General features: G+C 41.7%; 1 protein-coding gene across 1 annotated transcript in view; it reads left to right on the forward strand.

The window, feature by feature from the left end:
* The window catches only part of CECR2 (CECR2 histone acetyl-lysine reader), a gene marked incomplete at its 5' end in the record, with an annotated part of 99,874 nt that overhangs the window by 72,124 nt on the left and 5,211 nt on the right, over nucleotides 1–22,539 (forward strand). The window contains 11 exons of the mRNA XM_083365390.1: nucleotides 1,223–1,392; nucleotides 8,409–8,486; nucleotides 9,620–9,776; nucleotides 10,529–10,655; nucleotides 11,462–11,499; nucleotides 11,605–11,696; nucleotides 11,800–11,926; nucleotides 12,392–12,810; nucleotides 13,577–13,705; nucleotides 15,262–16,069; nucleotides 17,300–18,683. Of these exons, the coding sequence (XP_083221516.1) occupies nucleotides 1,223–1,392; nucleotides 8,409–8,486; nucleotides 9,620–9,776; nucleotides 10,529–10,655; nucleotides 11,462–11,499; nucleotides 11,605–11,696; nucleotides 11,800–11,926; nucleotides 12,392–12,810; nucleotides 13,577–13,705; nucleotides 15,262–16,069; nucleotides 17,300–18,683 (3,529 nt within the window). The remainder of the gene's footprint in view (nucleotides 1–1,222; nucleotides 1,393–8,408; nucleotides 8,487–9,619; nucleotides 9,777–10,528; nucleotides 10,656–11,461; nucleotides 11,500–11,604; nucleotides 11,697–11,799; nucleotides 11,927–12,391; nucleotides 12,811–13,576; nucleotides 13,706–15,261; nucleotides 16,070–17,299; nucleotides 18,684–22,539) is intronic.

Consider the following 22,539-nt stretch of genomic DNA (forward strand, 5'->3'; position numbering starts at 1 on the left):
AAGTTCTTGCCACTTTAAAGGAACGGGAATTGACAGTGAAAAGATGCAGACTGTTTGCTTGCTCTACTACTAAAAATATTCATTTGTTTAACGTTACAGTACAAGTAGTCCTCGACCTAAGACAACAACTTCTATTGATAAGTGAGACATTTGTTAAGTGTGTTTTACGACCTTTCTTGCCACAGATGTTAAGTGAATCACTGCAGTTGTTAACACAGTTGTTAAGTGGATCTGGCCTCCCCATTGACTTTGTTTGTCAGAAGGTCTTAAAAGGTGATCACATGATCCCAGGACACTGCAAAGGTCATAAATATGAGTCAGTTGTCGAGTGTCTGAATTTTGATCACATGACCATGGGGATGGCTGCAATCGTCAGAAGTGTGAAAAATCACTTTTTCAGTGCCGTTGTAACTTTAAATGGTCACTAAATGAACTGTTGTAAGTCGTGGGCTAACTTTACTACCTTTACTTTCAAGAAGCAAAATATATGTGAACAGGTTATTTTGCCTTTTATATCACGGAGAAAGAAGAATCCTTACCCCTTTCAGCTGAATTCATTCTTTGTTACTGGAGCTTCTGACTCTTGGAGGCAATAATCTGCCTCCCTTAAACAGCTCATCAGCTGAGATCCTCAGATTGTTTTCATTATGTCCATGTTAAAGTTGTGTGTAATTATTCCTGTGAAAATTAATTCATGTTTACCCACTCTTGGTGTGGAACAATCAAATCAGAATTCTGAAATCAGTTCCATTTGTCATGAGAAATTCTATGGATGTTATTCAGGTCCTTGCTTACCAATCACTTCAGTGACTGTTCAAAGTTACCCCAGCACTGGAAAACAAGACTCATGACCAGCCCTCAAAAGTTGTGGCCATTGCAACATCTCTGCAGTCGACAGTATCATCATTTGTGGCCTGATAAGCAAAGGCAGCCAAAGTTGCAGTTGTGTGGCATTTCATTTAACAATCCATAGCGATTCACTTAGTGACCACAGCCGGAACGGATGTCCTAAGTCAGTGCGATTAGATGACATCACACTAATGATTGTACTCTTTAGTGATGTGTGCCAGTATCAATTATGATTGGTGAGGACCACCTGTATTCAAAAGTATAAAATGAATTTGCAAATTGAAACAGAGAAATTTTGAATTAATTCAACATGAAAAATATGATTAATATAATCGTATAGTCAGATTAATAGAAAATTATCCCATTATGAAAGTCTCTCAAGGACTGGGCCATGGAACATGGTGGTTAATATGCCAGACAGAAGAGGAGTGGAGGCAGGTTACAGAAAGCTTCCGAGAGAGAACATCTTTAAGAGAAAAGCAGCTTTATAAACTCTTGAGTGAAGATTTCCTACCAGAGATTTGCAATATGATTACCCAAAAGGTAAGAAATATTTTTTTAAATATGTGTTTGTGAAGCAGCTGGGAACCAGATTAGACAACCAATACAATGTTTTGCTAAATTACTCAAATGATATTAATTTTCCCAATTTGCAATGGGTGGTATTTTGTGCACTAAACAGTTAAATGAAGGAAAATGTCCAGTGAACACATAATGTTGGAGTGGCAGCACGGTTATTAAAATTTATTTATCTATAAACTGCTATAATTAAATGACTCTCAGCTTACATACTATATGACAAAGAAAAAATAACATATTCATGGACAGATTAAAACCAATCTCAGTCAAAACAGTAACAGCCTAAAATAACCAGTCAAAAACTATAAAATACAACAATAAATGTAAGAGTAACAAATCAGGAATAAGAAGAAATTAAAACAAAAACAAGATGGCATCAAATATAAGCCTAAGGAAAAAAGGCTTTTCAAATAATTCAAAATTTTAATGTTTCCTTACAAACTAGCTGGGAGTCAGCTAACTTGGTATCTTATTGGGAAGATACTCCAAAGCACCAATGCTGTCTTTTAGCTTCAGTCCCAATGCACAGAAATCTGGGACGATAAGTGTTGTTTCCCTAGATGTTCTAATACAGTGATGGCGAACCTTTTAGAGACCGAGTGCCCAAAAACCGCCCCGCCCACCTGCGGGGCCACCCTCCACCTGTGCCCCGCATCATCTGCACACGACGGGGCACGAGGGCGGAGTCTTGTCCCTGCTGCCTGGCTGCCCTGTCCTCAGCTGCACTGCTTTGCGCGGCCGTGTCTGGGGGCGAGTGCGGGGGGGCTGCTGGGGAGGTGGGGCTGGGGCAACAACGTGCATGCCCACAGAGAGGGCTCTGAGTGCCGCCTCTGGCACGCGTGCCATAGGTTCACCACCACTGTTCTAATAGCTCATGCTGATTTTGGAGAAATCATCCTGTGGGAATTTTGGCACAAACTGTAAAGCAGTGGCCCCCAACCTTTTGGGCAGCAGGGACTGGTTCTGTGGAGAGTAGTTTTTCCACCAACTTGAGGGGCCCTGTTTCGTGTGCTGCCTGCATGCCATGGATGGGGTTTTATTTATTTGCACAGACCAGTTTCTGGAATGTCCCAGCCTGGTGCTGGTCCACGGCCCAGTGATTGGGACCTCTGTTGTAAAGGGCTTTAGAGGTCAAAACCAGCACCTTGTACAGATAGTTCTCAGAAAATCATTGGACCATGTTGTGGTTTCCCTTCTTGACTGACTATCATCCAGTCTTTTTTGCAACATGGAAGTGACTTATATAACCAGAATCTCTCCTACCATTTTGTGACCATGCCGGCTTATTAATCCTGATGTATTTCATAGATTCTTTGCTCTAACTCCCTCCCCTTCTCCCTCCTCCCCTATAATAGAAGGCCCGGGTTGTAACCACTGTGGGAGAGTGGTTAAGTTTTTACATCTGCTGCCTCCCAGAGGTGAGAGCTCTGGGGGGTATTGCTCCCCCGGTTTGTATGTACCAGGTTGCCCCCTGGCTTGACCGCCGTGAGAGGGCGGGATTCGATCTGTCCCAGGATTTCCCAGCTCTAGTGGCAGTGGAGCTGGGCTGGCTCTCTGGTCATTTGCCTTCGATTTATTTATTTTGAGATCCTCCCATGTTGATCTGGTCTGCCTTGCTGTTTTTTTGTCGGACTTGTTAAGATCATGCGTCTGACTTATTCTAGCACGACCTTATACGCTCTCAGGGGGGCCCCCCCATCCTGGGAGCGACCCGCCTTATTGTTTACATCTCCTCTTGATGAAGGGCCCGAGTGTTGGGACCCTGAGAGATGGCTGGGCATGGGTAGGGACCTCCGATATAAGCCAAATAGGAGGCCCCTGGTTAGTTTTTTGGTTAAATTTTTTAGGAGGTTAGGGAGGGGGGTGGGAATTTCTTTTGGTTGTTCGGATATGGGGGGCAGTCCAGCAACCACTGTTCAGGCCAGGGCCGGGATTGATCGCGGAGGGGAGGAGCGGGGGTCGGTCGCCCCCGGGGCTCCAGGGCAAGTCGTGGGAATGCCTATTCCCACGACGTTAGGGAATGGCAGCAGGTGTCGGAACAGAGGGCCGTATCGATCTCAGGGAAGGCCTCTCCGCTACTTGCAAGCGGTGAGGCGTTCCGACCCTCTTGTTCTACCCCGAGGTCCCGGGAGTGAGGATGTGCAGCCTCCTGAGCTCCGGGTGGTGTACCTGAATGCCAGGTCTGTCGTTAATAAGGCTCCTCTCGTCCGTGACTTGGTCGAGGGTGAGCAGGCAGACCTGGCTTGCATCACGGAGACTTGGTTGGGCCCAGAGGGCGGTATTCCTCTGGCTGATCTCTGCCCACCAGGTTTCCGGGTGCTACACCGGCCTCGGGCTCAGGGTAGGGGTGGGGGAGTGGCTGTTGTTATGAGGGAGACCTTAGCTCCGCGGGAGGCCACCGTTGCGCAGATAGTCGGGTGTGAGTCTCTCTTCTTGAGATGCGGCCCTGGTGCGCAGTTGGGCTTGCTGCTGGTGTACTTTTCGCCTAGTCACGCAGCAGCAGCCCTGCCTGAGCTTCTCGATGTCCTCTCTGGGTTGGTGGTTGAGTTCCCGAAACTTATAGTTTTGGGGGACTTCAATCTACCATCTCTGGGAGGATCATCTGAGTTGGCTCGGGAGTTCATGGCTTCCATGACGGCCATGGACCTGACGCAAGTAATTTCAGGACCGACTCATGAGGGAGGCCACACCCTTGACCTAGTTTTTTTATCTGGTCGGTGGTTAGATGATCTTGGTGGGGGCTCTCCAATTATTATGCCCCTGTCATGGACCGATCATCATCTCCTGCGGCTGGTCTTCCGTTTTGCCACCCCCCGCCGTGGGTGTGTGGAACCAGTTAGATGGTACCGCCCCAGACGCTTAATGGATTCCGCGAGATTCCAGGCAGCGCTGGGGTCCCCACCTGCCTCCCCCACTCACAGCTCGGCAGATGCCTTAGTGGAAGCTTGGGAAAGGGCAGCCACTGAGGCTCTTGACCGAGTTGTACCCTTGCGGCCCCTGACCCGATGCAGATCCCGTCGAGCTCCATGGTTCTCCGCGGAGCTCCGGGAGATGAAGCGCCGGAGACGGGGCCTAGAGAGCGGTTGGAGGTCCAGCCGATCCGAATCCGACCGATTGCGACTAAGAACCCATATTAGGTCTTATCTCGCTGCGATAAGGGTGGCGAGGTCCAATCACTTCGCTACCCTTGTCGCGTCCGCAGATAATCGCCCAGCCGCTCTGTTTAGGGTGACTCGCTCCCTCCTTAATCAGGAGGTGAGGGAGGAACCCTTGCAGGGTTGTGCCGAGGAGTTTAACAATTATCTGTCGGACAAAATCACTCGGATTCGGACCGGTTTGGACTCCGACTGGGCAGAGTCTGGCGATCAGGACGCGGGTGGTCTTGTCGATATCATTTGGGAGGAGTTTGATTCTGTGACTCCGGAGGAAGTGGACAGGATTATGGGGAGACTGAGCTCCACCACATGTTTATTGGACCCGTGCCCTTCCTGGCTGGTTTATGCAGCCCAGGAGAGGACACGCAGCTGGTTCCAGGCAGTTATATCAGCTTCTTTGAGTGAGGGTAGCTTCCCTGCCGTCTTGAAAGAGGCGGTGGTGAGGCCCCTCCTCAAGAAGCCTGCCTTGGACCCAGATGTATTGAACAACTTTCGTCCGGTCTCCAACCTTCGCTTTCTTGCGAAGGTTGTTGAGAGTGTGGTGGCGCATCAGCTCCCTTTGGTCCTGGATGAAGCGGATTATCTAGACCCGTACCAATCGGGTTTCAGGCCCGGGCACAGCACAGAGACGGCATTGGTCGCGCTGGTGAATGATCTCTGGAGGGCTCGGGACAGGGGTCATTCCTCTGTTCTAGTCCTATTAGACCTCTCAGCGGCTTTCGATACCATCGACCATGGTATCCTGCTGCGGCGTCTCAGGGGATTGGGAGTGGGAGGCACAGTTTTTCAGTGGTTCTACTCCTATCTCCAGGGACGCTCGCAGTCGGTGTTGACAGGAGGGCAGAGGTCGACCGCGAGGTCTCTCGTTTGTGGAGTTCCTCAGGGGTCAGTCCTCTCGCCTCTCCTGTTCAACATCTATATGAAACCGCTGGGTGAGATCATTCGTGGCTTTGGAGTTGGGTATCATCAGTATGCTGATGATACCCAGCTTTTTCTTTCTACCCCAAACCACCCCAGTGATGCCCTCAACGTGATGTCCCGTTGCCTGGAGGCGGTTCGGGTCTGGATGGGGAGGAACAGACTTCGACTCAACCCCGACAAGACCGAGTGGCTTTGCATACCTTCATCCCGGGTCCATTCGGATATTCCATCTCTTTCTATGGGGGGTGAATTATTACCCCCCGTAGATAGGGCTCGCAACTTGGGAGTCCTCCTAGATTCGCGGCTTACCTTGGAAGATCACATGGTGGCCGTGACTAGGGGGGCTTTCGCCCAGGTTCGCCTGGTGCGCCAGTTGTGGCCCTATCTAAGCCGGGATGATTTATGCACGGTCACTCACGTGCTCGTGACCTCTCGTCTAGACTACTGCAACGCTCTCTACATGGGGCTTCCCTTGAGGACCACCCGGAGGCTCCAGCTGGTACAGAATGCAGCCGCGAGAGTTGTGTTGGGAGTCTCCCGATACTCCCATGTGACACCTCTGCTCCGTGAGCTGCATTGGTTGCCAGTTGTCTTCCGGGTGAGATTCAAGGTGCTAGTAATGGTGTTCAAAGCCCTCCATGGCATGGGGCCGGAGTACCTCAGGGAACATCTGCTGCCGGCATCAAGCTCCCTGCGCCCTGTGCGTTCCCACAGAGAGGGCCTCCTCAGGGTGCCACCGGTCAGAGAATGCCGTCTCGTGGCCCCCAGGGGGAGATCCTTCTCTGTGGGCGCCCCGGAGCTATGGAACCAGTTACCGGTTGAGCTCCGGACGGCGCCCGATCTGCGCTCCTTTCGCCGCGATCTGAAAACATACTTGTTCGAGCAAGCCGGCCTGGCATGAGGGGGATTGGTAGGGTTTTTTATCATTTTTATTGGGGTTTTTACTATGTATTAATTGTATTTTAATCGGGCATGCATTTAATTATCTTTTAATTTTTGTACATTTCTGTGTTTTATTCTTGCCCTGTACACCGCCCTGAGTCCTCAGGGAGAAGGGCGGTATAGAAATATTAATAAATTAAATTAAATTAAATTTGCAACTACAGTTGGGACCAGAATTTTGGTTGCGAAGTAATGTGGTCATTAAGTGAGTCATCATGTGACTAGACCTGATTTTACTACCATTTTACCACGGCTGTTAAGTAAATCTTGCAGTCATTAAGTGAATCACATGATCTTTAAGCAAATTTGGCTTCCTCCCACTGACTTTGCTTGTCAAAAGCCAGCTGGGAAGGTAGTGAATTGCAGTTGTGACCACTCATAAATGTGAGCCAGTTACCAAGCAGGTTGAGCTCCGGATGGCATCGGACCTTCGCTCCTTCCGGCGTGGCCTGAAGACCCACTTGTTTGAACTAGCTGGTCTGGCCTGATGGGGGGACGTTAGGGTCTTTTAATGGGTTTTTTATTATTATTGTATTTTTTAATCGGGCACTTGTTTAATTCCTTTTTAATTTTTGTATTTGCTATTTATATATGCCCTGTTCACTGCCCTGAGTCCTTCGGGAGAAGGGCGGTATACAAATTTAATAAAAGTAAAGTAAATTGCGATCGCAGATCTACAGGGATCATTGTGACAGTCATAACTTTGAGGACAGTCACTTTTTTCAGTGCTGTTGTAACTCCAAACTTGTTAAATGACTGTCAATTACTATCTATTTCAAAAGATTAATAGCTAGTACAGAGTTCACGGAATCTGCTATATGCACTCAGTGGAGAAAAAGGTAGAGGGTTGAGTGTTTTGAAAAGAAACAGAAAGTGTAAATAATTAATAAATAACATTTGGTTCATGGAGTATTTATACCAGCTCTTGGAATTTCAGTAGCATCAACGTATATTTAATCAATATGTTTTCTCCATAGCATTAAGGTTAGAATGTCTTCAAAAGTGTGTCTTTAACACATGATAAATGATATAAAGATACTTTGAGGAATAAACATCATATTATCTTCTGTAAATAATATTGTACATTCTTAGTGGATAATTGCATTATCCCCCCCCAGACCCATTCCCTTATTATCAATGATTGGACTGGGGAGCATGCTTTTTTGTTGTTGTCAGATACATATCTATAAAATGTACATTTCTTGTTTTGATGCATTCTTTCTTAGAGAAGTAATAAATACAGTAGATGTAAGGAGCTGCCTCAATTAAGCCTCCCAAGAAAGCAGAACTCTTGAAACGGATATCATTTCAAAATGAACTTTTATTGGAAGGTGTTGACAGCAGTAGTGGAAGACAGGATCTGAGGGTTCCCGCACAAATCAATAAGTCAAAAGAGTCAATGAAAATCCTACCCCAACTGTCCATCCAGACGGTTCAAATGGGCCAATCTGCAGGTGTGAAAATGTGGGAACGGAGCAGTGAGGCGCCTCCGTGCCTCTTCTTCTGCATCCGGAGATAAGGCAAATGGCACATTCCATTCTTGCCCCCAAGAAAGAAACATCAAAGAGGATAGAGCAAGGAACAAAGCAAAGGAAATACACTGTAGCAACCCCAAGCTCCCCACTCCCCACCAGAAGAATGGCAGAACCCAAAAAAGAACAGGAATCCCCATGCCCATAGAAAGACAGGGTTCTGACAGTAGGTAGGCAAAAAGACCTGTCTAACCACATGTGGCTAGATTGCAGGGTATCTTGGTGCACATTAGCTGTGGAAGATATTTGCCAATTCTAGCAGCATTTTAAACCAGTGGTATTTTGGATTTTGCTCTTCATCTGTTTTCAGAAATCTTGTCATTTCTGATAGAAAAGGATTGAATTTTGAAGTTATTTCTATACTCTAGAATTCTCTAATAAACTATAGCAGAGACTTTGCTGATCTGGTATTAACTTTACTGCCTCTTAGGAGAAGCGTCTGCAGCAGACAGAGTTTACTCCCAGGTGGACATCTGATAGTAAAAACATCAAGCCAATACATCCAGAGGTAAGAGATCTTTTTAGAGTGGGAATGTCCAGTACAATAGGTTTTGTGTAAGCTTTGTATGTTGTTGTTGTTAGCTGCCAAGTCATGTCCGACCCATCGCAACCCCATGAACAATGTTCCTCCAGGCCTTCCTGTCCTCTACCATCTTCTGGAGTCCATTTAAGTTCACACCTACTGCTTCAGTGACTCCATCCAGCCACCTCATTCTCTGTTGTCCCCTTCTTCTCTTGCCCTCAATCTTTCCCAGCATTAGGCTCTTCTCCAGTGAGTCCTTCCTTCTCATTAGGTGGCCAAAGTATTTGAGTTTATGCTTTGTATAGACCACCCCAAAAGACAAAACAGTAAATTTAAAGAAAAATAAATAGAATGGATTAATATATAGCACTCTTTTAAAAAAAATAAGAGCAGTTCAAGCAGAATAACAACAGCAGATGAAAGGAATTAAAAACATATAACTACAATTTCATTTACCCATTGCATCATTTAAAAGACCAAAGAAAATGATAAAAAACACATTTAAATTTTGTTACAAATGGGATCTCTGTAGACTATTTTCTATAAATACAGCAAAAGGCCCACTGAAAAGGCCTTTTAGGATGGCCATCCCATTTGGCAAGGAAATCATAAGAATGCTTCAGGTATGAGTGGATGCATAAAGGAAAAATATATCAAGACCCAAACTCTAAAGATCTCTACCATTCAAAACCATCAATTTGCTGGTGACCTACTGTGGTAAATAATACCTGTACCCAGGCCATACATTCGTTACCACATTCTGAATATAGTACTTGAAATTTCTGCCCTATTTTCAAAAACCCTGCTGTCTTTAACTCATTTTCAAATTATGGATCACTGAAATCTGCTAATTTTTCTGAGGTACTATTGAAACTGTTATACCAACTCCAACTGCCTTTAGTGACAGAAAGGATCAGTGGGATATTGGGTTTGCATTTTTGAGTGCATGGGCAAAAGTGGCTTTGAGGTACTTTAGAACTCATCTTGGCATATTAATATCTAACCTTCTTACAGTTTTATTTTCATAACATTGAGAGAACTATACACCTCACCATCACTTCTTTGGACAGCAACAAAACAGGCATAAAATAACTAAATAGATTCGTGACTTTCTTCAGATGACCCCAGTCGTGTTTAGTAGAATGGAGAAGCAGAGACGTCAAGAAGAAGAGGAAGAACGTCAGATCCTTTTGGCAGTTCAGAAAAAGGAACAGGAACAAATGCTGAAGGAGGAGAGGAAACGAGAAATGGAGGAAAAAGTCAAGGCTGTTGAAGGCATGTGGATCAGCTTACTGAAATAAAACATGCATTTTTTTTTAAAAAAAAAAGCTTGAAAACATCTGTCATGAGTGGAAGAAAGTAGACTTTCAATCACGCTAAAGTTGTGAGGTGTGAAGGTGAAAGACTAAACAGACTCTCAGCTTCTTTACTTTATTACGTTGGATGTGAGGGCGATCTGGCTGCGACATCTGTCACCCCATTGATCGCTAGGGTTGATTCGGCTGATCTGGCTGGCCTAGGCGGGTGTCCCCTTCCTCCCTCACTGCTCCATGTGCGTCCCTCCCGAAGCTGCGCGCTCGGTAGAAGAGGACGACCATCCCAGATAGAAAGAGTATACCGATCTTCGCTCAAGGGTATACTTTCTTACGTTGTTGGCCTCACTGTCCTATTTTATTACTCACTGCTATATTCAAGAGATTTTTATGGGGACCTTTCTCAGTTATAGCAGTGGTAAGATCAAAATAGGATTCATTGCCCACCAGAAGTCAAGTATTTGAACTTTTTTTTTAACCACCTAAGACAAATCATCCAGTTTTAATCCTTTTTCCTACATTTACTTTCTTTTGTTCTTTTAAAATATTGCTTTATTCCACACCGAGAAATTTAAAATAGCCTACCTAGCATTTTTGCTATATGTATACTTTTTTTCTATAGGAATAAAAAAAGAAGGAAAGTTACTGTTAATCCTACATTTTGTGCAAGAGAGTTTCTTTAGGAGTGTAATGACTCTTCTTTTCCACGAGCAGAACGAGCCAAGAGAAGGAAACTTCGAGAAGAGAGGGCATGGCTGCTAGCCCAGGGAAAGGAGCTTCCCCTTGAGCTTTCCCACTTAGATCTCAGTTCACCAGTTAAGGAGGAGAAGACGAAGGACTTGTAAGTAAATTAAATACAAATGCAAATGTATAACCTCTGTAAATACAAATATATAATCTCCATCTATAAAGCAATTATCATTTCTTATGTTGGAGACAGTAAAAAAATGTCTTAAACTTTTAACTAAGGATATGCTAAACACAAAGGGACACGGTGCCTCAGTGGGTTAGGACGCTGAGCTTGTCGATCAGAAGGTCAGCAGTTTGGCGGGTCGAATCCCGAGTGCCGCGTAACAGAGTGAGCGCCTGTTACTCGTTCCAGTTTCTGCCAACCTAGCAGTTCGAAAGCACGTAAAAATGCAAGTAGAAAAATAGGGGCCACTATGGTTGGAAGGTAACAGCGTTCCGTGCGCCTTTGGCGTCTAGTCATGCCGGCCACATGACCACGGAGACGTCCTCGGACAAGCGCTGGCTCTTCGGCTTTGAAACGGAGATGAGCACCAGCCCCTAGAGTCGGAAACGACTACCACGCATGTGCGGGGGACCCTTTACCTTTACCTTTTATGCTAAACAACTGTAAGTTCCATGATATTTTAGACTAAAACACCCAGTTTACTTATTTGTATTTTACTAATCATAATCTTATTTGATTATGTGTTTTTCCTTTTTCATGGTTTATGGTCTTACCCAAATATTTAATTAAGAAAAAGAAGAGACAAGAAGGAAAGTTATAGACAATGAATGGAATCATTTCCATTGAAAGGGCAATTGTAGTTGCTGCAGTTGAATATTTAATGCTTAAGGTTTTTATCAAGTTGACAAAGATGAGGGGTTTTTTGTATTTATTTTTGCATTTCATTTTTACAGCTTTGAATTGGATGATGAATTCACTGCCATGTACAAAGGTCAGCTCCAAATCCAGGTTTAAGCTTTTCAAAAACTGCTTATTCATAAAATGTGGATTTCCTGTTTGAATGAATAACACATTATTCCATTTTATTTCATGACAGTGTTAGATGTTGTAAAAGCTCACAAGGACTCCTGGCCATTCCTAGAGCCAGTTGATGAATCATATGCTCCAAATTACTACCAGATCATTAAGGTAAACAATACATTTTCTTATAAACGTATAGCATAGAATCTGCCATGATAATAATCTGATAAAATATGAAGATGTATATATTTCCCTATTGTGATATTTTCAGGCTCCTATGGATATTTCCAGTATGGAGAAAAAGCTAAATGGAGGCCAATACTACACCAAGGAGGAATTTCTGGGTGATATGAAAACTATGTTCAGGAACTGCATTAAATACAATGGTGAAAATAGTGGTAAGAGCATAGAAATACAAATTATCTCACTTGGATGCCTGTAAGTTGGAAAACACCCATATATTTTCAAACCTCTCATAGATAATCATTCACAATAAATATATGAAAAAATAAAATATGCATTTTGTACATACATTATATAAATAGGCTATTTCCAAAAGTGTTTCTTTTCTCTTTAGCTGATATCTACGATATGAATAGTGTGACAGAAAGTGAAGTAGAAATAGGAAACAAGTAACTTACCATTACAAAAGAGATTGGGAACTGTGATGGTAATAAATGTGTATACTCTGGCCATTATAAATTCCATTTATTCCTAATTGTGTTGGTCTTTATTTTTCCTCCCAGTTAATAGCACAAATAGAGAATTATCTAGATTCTGAATGTAATATCTAATTAGAAAAGAAATGTCAACACCAAGAAACTTGTACCCATGTGTCTGTTCATTTACTTTTTAAAATACAGAATATACTAAAATGGCCTATAACTTAGAAAGGTGCTTTCATCGGGCAATGATGAAGCACTTTCCTGGAGAAGATGGAGACACAGATGATGAGTTCTGGATCAGAGAGGATGTGAAGCGTGAGAAAAGAAGCCGTCGGACTATACGTTCCAGTCCGGGAAATGTTTGGACTCGATCCAGAGATTCCGAAGGATCTGGCAGAAAACAGCCACATGTACAAAATGGAGGAAAACTTCCACCTCATAAAGCAAAACATCATGTTCCCCTTTCTTCCTCCTTATCCTTCTCTTCCTCAGCAGAAGATTCAAGTGGCCATTCAGTTCAAATGTCTGGAAAGATGGCATCTTCTAATGGCCGAGGCTTTCTGCATTCACATCGCTCTGGTGGAATGCCCAGTTGTGTATCCCATTCTGGGCACATAGTAAGTCTCTTACTAGAGGAGAAAATGCGCTTTGCACAGAGGAAATAATATTAGGCACCCCATGTTAGCTTCAGTTTTTCCATTTGCTTGTTATATTGTCCTTTATACTCCAGTCTTCTACAATAGTATTTCCATTCCTTATTCCTTCATTCCTTCCTTCCTCCTGAAAAGTATAAATATCAGTCTTAACAATTAATGATTAAGTATCAATGAAAGATTAGGTATCCGACTTTGAACAAAAAAGACTATCTTGTATAGTCATTTCATGGATTTTTTTATACCCACTTTCAAAGAAATATATTTCAGGCCTGTTGCAACAGACTATGTTGCTTCAAATAGTTCAATAAATGAGAAAGACTACCTTCTGTGTAATTCAGTTACAGTCTAGATCGCTAATACATTCGATTGGACGTGAAATGTCTAATTTAGTCGTTAATACAAGGATCAGTTATGCTTTTGAATAAGGTGGTAAATTATTCCTCCTCAGCATGAGCCTTGTAAACTGAGTTTTTTTTTTTTTTAAAAAAAGGGCTCATACAATTGGATCCCCATCACCCCATGCTCTATCTAAAATTGAGACAATCTTTATTACTTTGGAAGAATGGAAGAAGAAATTGTAGGTAACAGCAGCTGAAGCACCAGAAAATATATATATTTTAAGATGAAATGCATCTATTTCAACCAGTAATCATTTTTTTCCTGCGTCTATTCTATCTCCTGTCAAGGAGATCCCTGTCAAATCTCACAATTTTATTTTCCTGTTCAGAGGCCACCTATCCCCGGAACATTTGACACTCTGCATGGATCTGATCCAGCAAAACCGTATGGATCACGCCGAGTACCAGAACCACATCCTGGGGAGCCAGGTCAGCAGCACCAGCACTTTGCCATACAGGTAAGAAACATGTGAACCCAGCTTCTGTCTGAACATGTAAAGATTACATGTAAGTCTCTGATACGTAATTACCTACTTTATGTTTACAAGTGAGAATGACGACATTGCTAATGTTGCTGCCTTGCTGGTTTTATAATAATTGTGTATTTCTGTATTTTTACAAGATTTTGAGATGAGTGTGTGAAGGCAAGTCAGACAATAAACCCTAAGGACATACAAAGTTTGGGTCTCTCTTAGTATAAGTTTTCAATGCACTTAGCTTTGCTTGATTTGTTAATAAAGATAGAATTTTGAGACTGGGCAGAACCTTTTGTTGATTGTTCATTCATATTATACTGGCTTTTTTAGTTAATTATTGAACATTGACTTGATCTTAACACTAGTTTTAAAATTGCTACAATAAATGTGAATACGTAGCACTGATCTAATTTTATTCAGTTTTATACTGTTTGTAGATCTGTTTCTTTTTTCTAAAGTGTTCTGAGTTTAAATGTCTTACTGAAATAAATGTACAAAGGGCGGGAGGATGAAGGATAGGAAGATTTTGCAAGGTGTATGTAGGATGGACGGGGGCTATTTTTTCAGTCTATGGAGTTTACTTATGTAATGGAATCTTCTCAGGGACTTGCACAAAATTGGGCAGGTTTAATAGTAGACCACCTTATTCATTCTCAGACTCATACACACAGTGCATGCATATGCATGCCTAGATTCCTCCAAGTTAGATTTGGAAGACGCAGTAATGGTTATTTCCAAACCTATGCAGGTTGGATGGGTAGAAATGAGTCCATTGCAAATTATGATGCTGCATAATTGTCTATCTCCACCTGCTCTGCATTTAAAAATAGAAAAATATTATTGCTGTGAGAAATGGGTGGCACTAGGGTTTCTGAGGTAGATGAAAAAGGGCGCTGTGCAAACTGTATTCTATCCATTGATTGGGGTTTCTTTATCCTCTCTGATTCTGGAAGCTTTGCTTATAATTTTAAAGGTTTCAAATTCTTAATTTTTTTTAACCTTCTGGGGGAATCCCGGTTGTAATAATTAAGTTAAATGCAAAGGTTGATTTTACTCATGGACATACTTACTGGATTAAAAGTATACATTGAAGTTCACTTCAGTAATGGTTGCGTCTAAGGTAATTTGATTTCAAACCAATTAAAATTTAACACTGATGCTTAATCAAGCTTGGAAATGTATTAATGGCCAATGCACGATACTAACCTTTCAGTTTTCCTGACCCCAGGAAAACCTGGGCAGCTGAAAATTTGCACTTTGAGGTTTCTACACTATTTTTAAAGATAGATCTATGTAAAGAATATTATCATTCTTTTTGGTAACAACTACTGCTTGAGTATGTATGGATACATTAGCTACTCTAAAATTCAGGCTAATATATAAGTTACTTAAAGTTTTGTAAGCAGGGCAATATACAACTATCCCTTGCGTAGTACTGAGTATAACAGGCACAATCTATGCTTATGTTTTTTGGGAGATGTCTGTGTTTTAAATTCATTGCGTAATATGTCCATGATAAGAATGATATTTCTTTCCAGCCTCCAGTTGGTCTGAATGATCATAGAGGACCTCGGCTTCCAGCTCCAGAGAAGCAAGGATGTGCTGCACCAATGCATGTTTCCACAGTAGGAGCACATTCTTCATCTTTACAACTTGGTCGAATGAGTGGCCCACCATCAGATGCCAATATGTATTCTTCTGGGCGATTCCAGCCCAGATTTATTTCTTCAAGACACAATGGACCTCCTATGAGACAAGGAGAGACCCCAGAGCTTCCCCCTGGCCATATATACAGATCCTATAAATATCCTGCTGTATGGAATGGAAACCATGATGCAGCAAATCAGATAGCCCTGGGAATAGATAAGAAATCTCCCGTGGGCCCTTGCTCTCCTATATTGCCCCATGCTTTGAGCCACATAATGGACCCTCGGACCGTGAGACAACCCTTGCCCTCAAATCAATGGTCTGAGCAGTCTAATTTCCTACCTCATGGAGTTCCACCCTCAGGATATATCCGCCATCCAGGAAAAGGCGCCAGTCAAAGAATACAGCAGCAGCTTCCTGCCTCGTTATTTGGGTCTATCTCTCAGATTCAGAGAGGATCCCAGGGTGGGGATTCTATGATGGACAGTCCAGAGATGATTGCCATGCAGCAGCTGTCCTCCCGGGTATGCCCACCCGGTGTGCCTTATCATCCACATCAGCCTCCTTCCTCACATTTATCTGGACCATTCCCACAATTAACTCATGCAGCAACTGCTAATATTCAGCTTCCAAAACCAGTATTAAGGAATGGGAATTCTGAAGATGGCAGCCAGACAATTAATTCAGAGAACAATCAAGGTAATTATATATTCTTGTTTCACTGTGGCTAAATAGTGACCCACCACATGCTCTTTTGGGGGTACTAGCTCTGTTATACAATGTGCTGGGCCTATTTAGAAACTGCTATTGTCCTTGGTGTTTGGATTTTCTTCAGCTTTGATGCTTTGCCATGCATAAGTACTGATTGGATATTAATATGTTACTAATTCCCCATTGGATTGAGGTGAATTGAGCTGGAAGGGCATAATTTGGGTAAGATTTGTATAAGACTTTTCCTTTTTACCAGCTGTTGTGAAGGAAATTTAGGCGATTTCCTTCAGTTATATTCCAATTATATTCTTGTTCTACTTACAACTTTCTACAACTGGTGACAGTATGACACTCAGAAAACATGCAAATGTGGTGTTAACTAAAGAATTGGAAATACATTTTTGGTTCTGATATCCACTAAGGCAGATTCACATTCAATTTTCCTGCCCCTCTTTATTGTGGTGTAGCATTGTATGTGCGCACATTGAGAATAAACTGGAAGAGTTTGTAAATTCACTTCCTAAACAAATTGTGAATTTTATTAATTCCTAAATTAATATTGTGCCTCAGAAACGTATGTGTGTGTGTGTGTGTGTGTGTATATATATGTATATGTATATGTATATATGTATATATATGTATATATATGTATATATATGTATATGTTTTCTGAGGTTTTCGCGGGTGTTTGTATGTGGATCTTTGGTCATCGGGTTTTTCCCCGCGTAGAATTAAAGGTGTGGGAGCAACGTTTCGACAGAATCCTATCCGTCATCATCAGGCTGGTGGCTTCAGCTTCCTTCTTCTGCTTCTCCCAGAAGAAGGAAGCTGAAGCCACCAGCCTGATGATGACGGATGGGATTCCGTCGAAACATTGCTCCCACACCTTTAATTCTACGCGGGGAAAAAACCCGAATGACCAAAGATAGATAGATAGATAGATAGATAGATAGATAGATAGATAGATAGATAGATATAGATATAGATATAGATATAGATATAGATATAGATATAGATATATAGATAGATATAGATATAGATATAGATATATAGATAGATATAGATATAGATATAGATATAGATAGATAGATAGATAGATAGATAGATAGATAGATAGATAGATAGATAGATATATGCTAGAATTGTCAGTTGATACGATGAAATAAGTTTGAATTCTATCTTTTCCTCTAAACTGCCTCTGTTTTCTTTGTGCATTAGAACTTCCAGCAGAAATGAATCAGAAAACTGAGTGTCTTCCAGAAGAGATATACCCGAAGCTGCTACCTCATTCTAAAGTCCCATTGCAAATGGACTCTTCCCGGCAGAATTTAACACAGGAAGGGGAGGGAAAGCATTCTGACACTAAGAACAGCTCAAAAGCAACACAAAACAAGAACACATGGCCAGCGGAGAATAACTACACAGGTTCTGCATCTCAGAGTTGTCTAGGTGACATCGTAACAGTTATGGAGAGAGGACCAATGACCGAAAATGATGCTGCAGGTGAAGGGTCAGCCGCTGATAGTGAAGGGAAAGCTGTACCTGCTAATGTCATAGAAAAGCCTTGTTGCACTGGAGGTGAAAACCTTCTAGAAGCAACTGTGCCTTGCATGGGACAGAGCACAAGTACTCCTGCTAGTGTAGATGGGAATCCAATAGGGGGCACTTCTAGCCAATTTGCCCCTCTTTATATGTCCAACATGGAATATCCAAATTCAGCCACACAATACCACATCAGTTCAGGATTTCAGGGGTTTAGTGCTATAATGGGAGCAAAACCCCTTTCAATGTCTCATTCGCGTTTTTCTGCCAGGGGCTTTCATGCTAGCAACAGTTCCCATGGCACTTATCCTCACTATCGTTCTCACCAGGCAGCGCCATACCCTTACCATCCTCAGCCGCCTCCTTATCCTCACTACCAGCAGCCTCCTTACTATACTTGTCCACAAGGCTATTCAGACTGGCAGAAGCCTTTCCCTCACCCATCAAGCCCCACTGGGCATTCACCTGCCCAATCCCCTATGGCCAGACCACCTTTCTCAGGCAGAGGGACAGTGGGCGGTGGCATGCAAAACTGTGAAGTGCTTAGTGCCACTTTGGCTTCCCCGAATCAAATAGACGTAGCAGGCACCAAAGAGGATTCAACCAACAGACAAGAACTGTCCCTTGAATCTGAGAAAGCAGAGGAGCCCCAAGAAAGGCCTGAGAGTCCCAAAGAATTCCTTGATCTGGACAACCATAATGCCACCACCAAGAGGCAAAGGTCAGTTGCAGCAGGAGAGTATTTGTATGGGCCACCTGTGAGTTCTTCTGCATTTGGATTTGGCCCTTTCCCACCCCATGGCATCATGCTGCAGACAGGGTCACCGTATGCATCCCGACATCCAACCACCCACTTCCAGGCCAGAGGTTATGGGTCAACAGTGAATGCTCACTTGTCACATCATCAAGCTACCAATCAATCCAATGGTCTTGCTCATGAAGGACCTCTGTACCGTTGCCAAGATGAGAATGTTGGGCACTTTCAAGCCTTAATGATGGAACAAGCAGGATGTGGAAGTAGCCTGGGAGGGCAATGTACAGATATGTACAGAACACCAGGGTAAGTGTGGAATTGTGTTGTTATTAAATACAGTTTTATATCAACTGTCATTGTTTAAAATGTCAGTTATTTATAATAAATTATTAAAATGCTGCCAGTAAGTTAAAGCAGTATTTTTTTCAAACATAATTTAAAAGGTGAGAGAAACAAAACAAAACAAAAATAAAGCCAAAAATATTCATACAGGGAAAGCCTTGTTAAGAGATAAGTCTTTAAAAGGAACTAAACAATGTAATTATAGGCATCGTCACAAGCAGGAGGTCAGAAGTTGCAGTCACATAATGTGTCGCCTAACGACCACGGCAAAAAAAAGTTGTAAAATTGAAAGCGTTTACATGATGCCTCACTTTTTTATATATATACAAGTTTTATTGATTTTTAATATTTACATATACATGTATTTGTGAAGCAATACGGTGGTTGGGTAGTCAAAGTAACAAATAACAGGTTGTAAATAGTTCAGGTTGCATCAACAGCGATTCCCTCTCTAATTCCCTTAGTTATCACATAGTCAAAATAGTCAAGTTAATACATTTCTAGTTGTAACCTAGTCAATTAACAAAATTTTCAATATATTTTCACTAATACATATCAATATCCTGTTTTTAAATTTTATCTAATTGCAATAAAATATTCTAGAATAGCCTATAATATACAAAAGAAAGCTTAATTTTTGGGTAACCCGCAATTCCCTATTTCAGTAAAGAATAATTCTCTTGTCTACAAAACTTACATTGTTCATTACAAAACATTCTTATGTTTTACCATTAAAATCTAGTTTTCATCTTAACAGATCACCAATTATTAGATATTTTTTATCTTAACCATTCAACAATTATTAAAATACTATCTTTTGTATATAAAATTCTAGATTCTATAATATAGTTCAAAAGTAACAACTAATATATTCTACTGTATAAGTCGTCTTAATTGTACATCAATTGTTAAAATACTATCTTTTGATATATCATTCCAAATTCTATTATAGTTCAGAATTATATTCTAAAAGCTTACTTTTGTTTTTCCTTACGGATCTAAAATCTAAATGTAAAATCAGTTATATTTTTTAGAGATTCCCCTTAATCTATTGAAAAGTATTTTTATACTCTATCTTTAGGAATCCCAAAAAAGAAACAAGTTCAGTTTTTTAAATCTAACTTGCCTTCCTTTTGTGCCAATCAGGCTTCCCTTTTGGCATCTTTACATTCTCAAATGTATCTCCCTTTCTTCCTATACCTCTTATTTGAATCCAGGGAGCATATCCAAATGTCAATTTTGCAAGGAAAGTGTCCCCTTTGTAACCATTGTAGTTTTACTTTAATAATTCAGTTTTTAATGATTGACGTAATATAGTTGTCATTAGATCAGTCAAGTCTTTTTCTTCTTCCAATTCTATCTGGGTTAGGTAGAAAGTAGTAGCTGGTGTTATGGTTGTCATTTGATTAGTTGAATTCTCAATATAGTATATTTGAAGGCCTTTAATGCCTTCACTCTTTAGTATTGGTGCTGTTGCTTTTTGAGTTGTAAGTTTTGTAGTTACCATTGAAGTTTGGACTTTAAGGTTTTCTGTAGGTTGCATTTGTTGTTCTTTGAAATCTCCTATTTTAGTGTTAGTTTCCACTTCTTCTATTTGGTTTTGGATTATCTTTTCCTCATTTAAAGTCAAAATTTGATTTGGTGGCTTTAAATTGTCAGATTTTTTTTGCAGTTTGGCTTTAATTTGCTCTGTCATTGCCAAAATCGTATCTAGTATCAGTTTATAGTCAAGTGGTGGGATATATTCATCCATTTCGTTATTGTTGTTTTCATTGCCAGGTGTACCCACACTTATCTTTAAAAATAATGTCAAGGACAGCTCTGTTATTCTGTCAGCTCTCACAACAGAAAAAAGAAATTTACTTGCTGTACCAAGTTTCGCCAGAAGGTGTCATCAATAACATATAGAATGCAATGTAAAAACTTTCCTTTTTTCCCAAATTAATATAGAACTTTTGTAGCATTAGTCCATTTTTTCCCCTTAATTCACAGCTTAGAGAAAAAATAGGATAGTGGATCCCCAGCAAAAAATAGGAGCTTTTTAGTACCGTATTTTCCGGCGTATAAGATGACTGGGCGTATAAGACGACCCCCTACATTTCCTGTTAAATTATAGGGTTTGGGCTATACTCGCCGTATAAGACTACCCCTCTTCCAACGCACACCAAATAAAAATTAAAAAACATCAGATTTGATTTTAATATGGTAATTTTAATTCAAATGCTTATGACATGCAGGTGCTTAGTAGGAAAACTGTCACTTATAAACATAAGGCTGTTTGTCATCAAGCATGTAAACATAAAACAGTGCAAGTGGATTAAACTATAATAATAATAATAATAAGAAGAAGAAGAAGAAAAGAAAAAGAAAAAGAAGAAGAAGAAGAAGAAGAAGAAGAAGAAGAAGAAGAAGAAGAAGAAGAAGAAGAAGAAGATGATGATGGAGGGGACCTTGGAGGTCATCTAGTCCAACCCCCTGCTAAGGCAGGAAAGCCTATACCATTTCAGACAAATGGCTGTCCAGTCTCTTCTTAAAAACTTCCAGTGTTGGAGCATTCACCACTTCTGGAGGCAGGTTGTTCCACTGGTTAATTGTTCTAACTGTCAGGAAGTTTCTCCTTAGTTCTAGGTTGCTTCTCTCCTTGACTAGTTTCCATCTGTTGCTTCTTGTCCTGCTTTCAGGTGCTTTGGAGAATAGCTTGGCTCCCTCTTCTTTGTGGCAGCCCCTGAAATATTGGAACACTGCTATCATGTCACCCCTCACCCTTCTCTTCATTAAACTACACATACCCAATTCCAGCAACCGTTCCCTGTATGTTTTAGCCTCCAGTTCCCCAATCATCTTTGTTGCTCTTCTCTGTACCCTTTCTAGAGTCTCGACATCTTTTTTACATCGTGGTGACCAAAACTGGATGCAGGTGCTTTGGAGAATAGCTTGACTCCCTCTTCTTTGTGGCAGCCCCTGATTCCAGCAACCATTCCCTATTTTCCTAATTCACTTTTTCACTTTTCCTAATTCACTCTAAAGCTTTCCCTGCGCAGAGCCTTAAGTTACACAAGCTGCCTGCAATTAGTGCAGGTTCGCATCCCACCAGGCTCAAGGTTGACTCAGCTTTCCATCCTTCCAAGGTAGGTAAAATGAGGACCCAGATTGTTGGGGGCAATAAGCTGACTTTGTAATAATGCTGCTGGGGGTGGTGGTGAAAGCCCTAATAAACAGGCATATACACAGAATGAAGGCTATTGCTAAGCACATTGATTTGTGCTTTAAATTTTAAGCCACCCTGAGTCTTCGGAGAAGGGCAGGATGTAAATGGGATTTAAAAAAAAAAGACCAAATGGGAGATCCGCTCCAGGTTTTCCAGCCAGCCCGCCCAGTTCCTGAGTCAAATGTGTCCTTAGAGCTAAGCCGCTGCTCTGACTTCTGCCTTCCCCACCTGCCTTTCAAGTTGGGATATACTACAGCTGGTCTTCAACTTTAGAAGGAAAGACGCCCAGACCCCAGCCTGTAAAAAATCACAGACTGCAGCTTCTACTCCAATTGGTCCTGCTTTCCCTGCGCAGACTAAATGGGAAATCCGCTCCAGGTTTTCCAGCCAGCCCTGTCCCTAAATTTTCAGCACCCAGCGTATAAGACGACCCCTGACTTTTGAGAAGATTTTTATCGGTTAAAAAGTAGTCTTATACGCCGGAAACTACGGTAAATACAAATGAAATTGCTTAATTTCTTTGCTGAATTACTTGAGTTTCCTTTAAGGTTTTGAGGCTTTAAGATTTGTTCCCAGAGTAGATATTTGTTGTTTTTTTCCCACCGTTCCTGT

The sequence above is a fragment of the Vipera ursinii genome, assembly GCF_947247035.1.
Source record: "Vipera ursinii genome assembly, chromosome: 6".
In the NCBI taxonomy this organism is placed as follows: Eukaryota; Metazoa; Chordata; class Lepidosauria; order Squamata; family Viperidae; genus Vipera; species Vipera ursinii.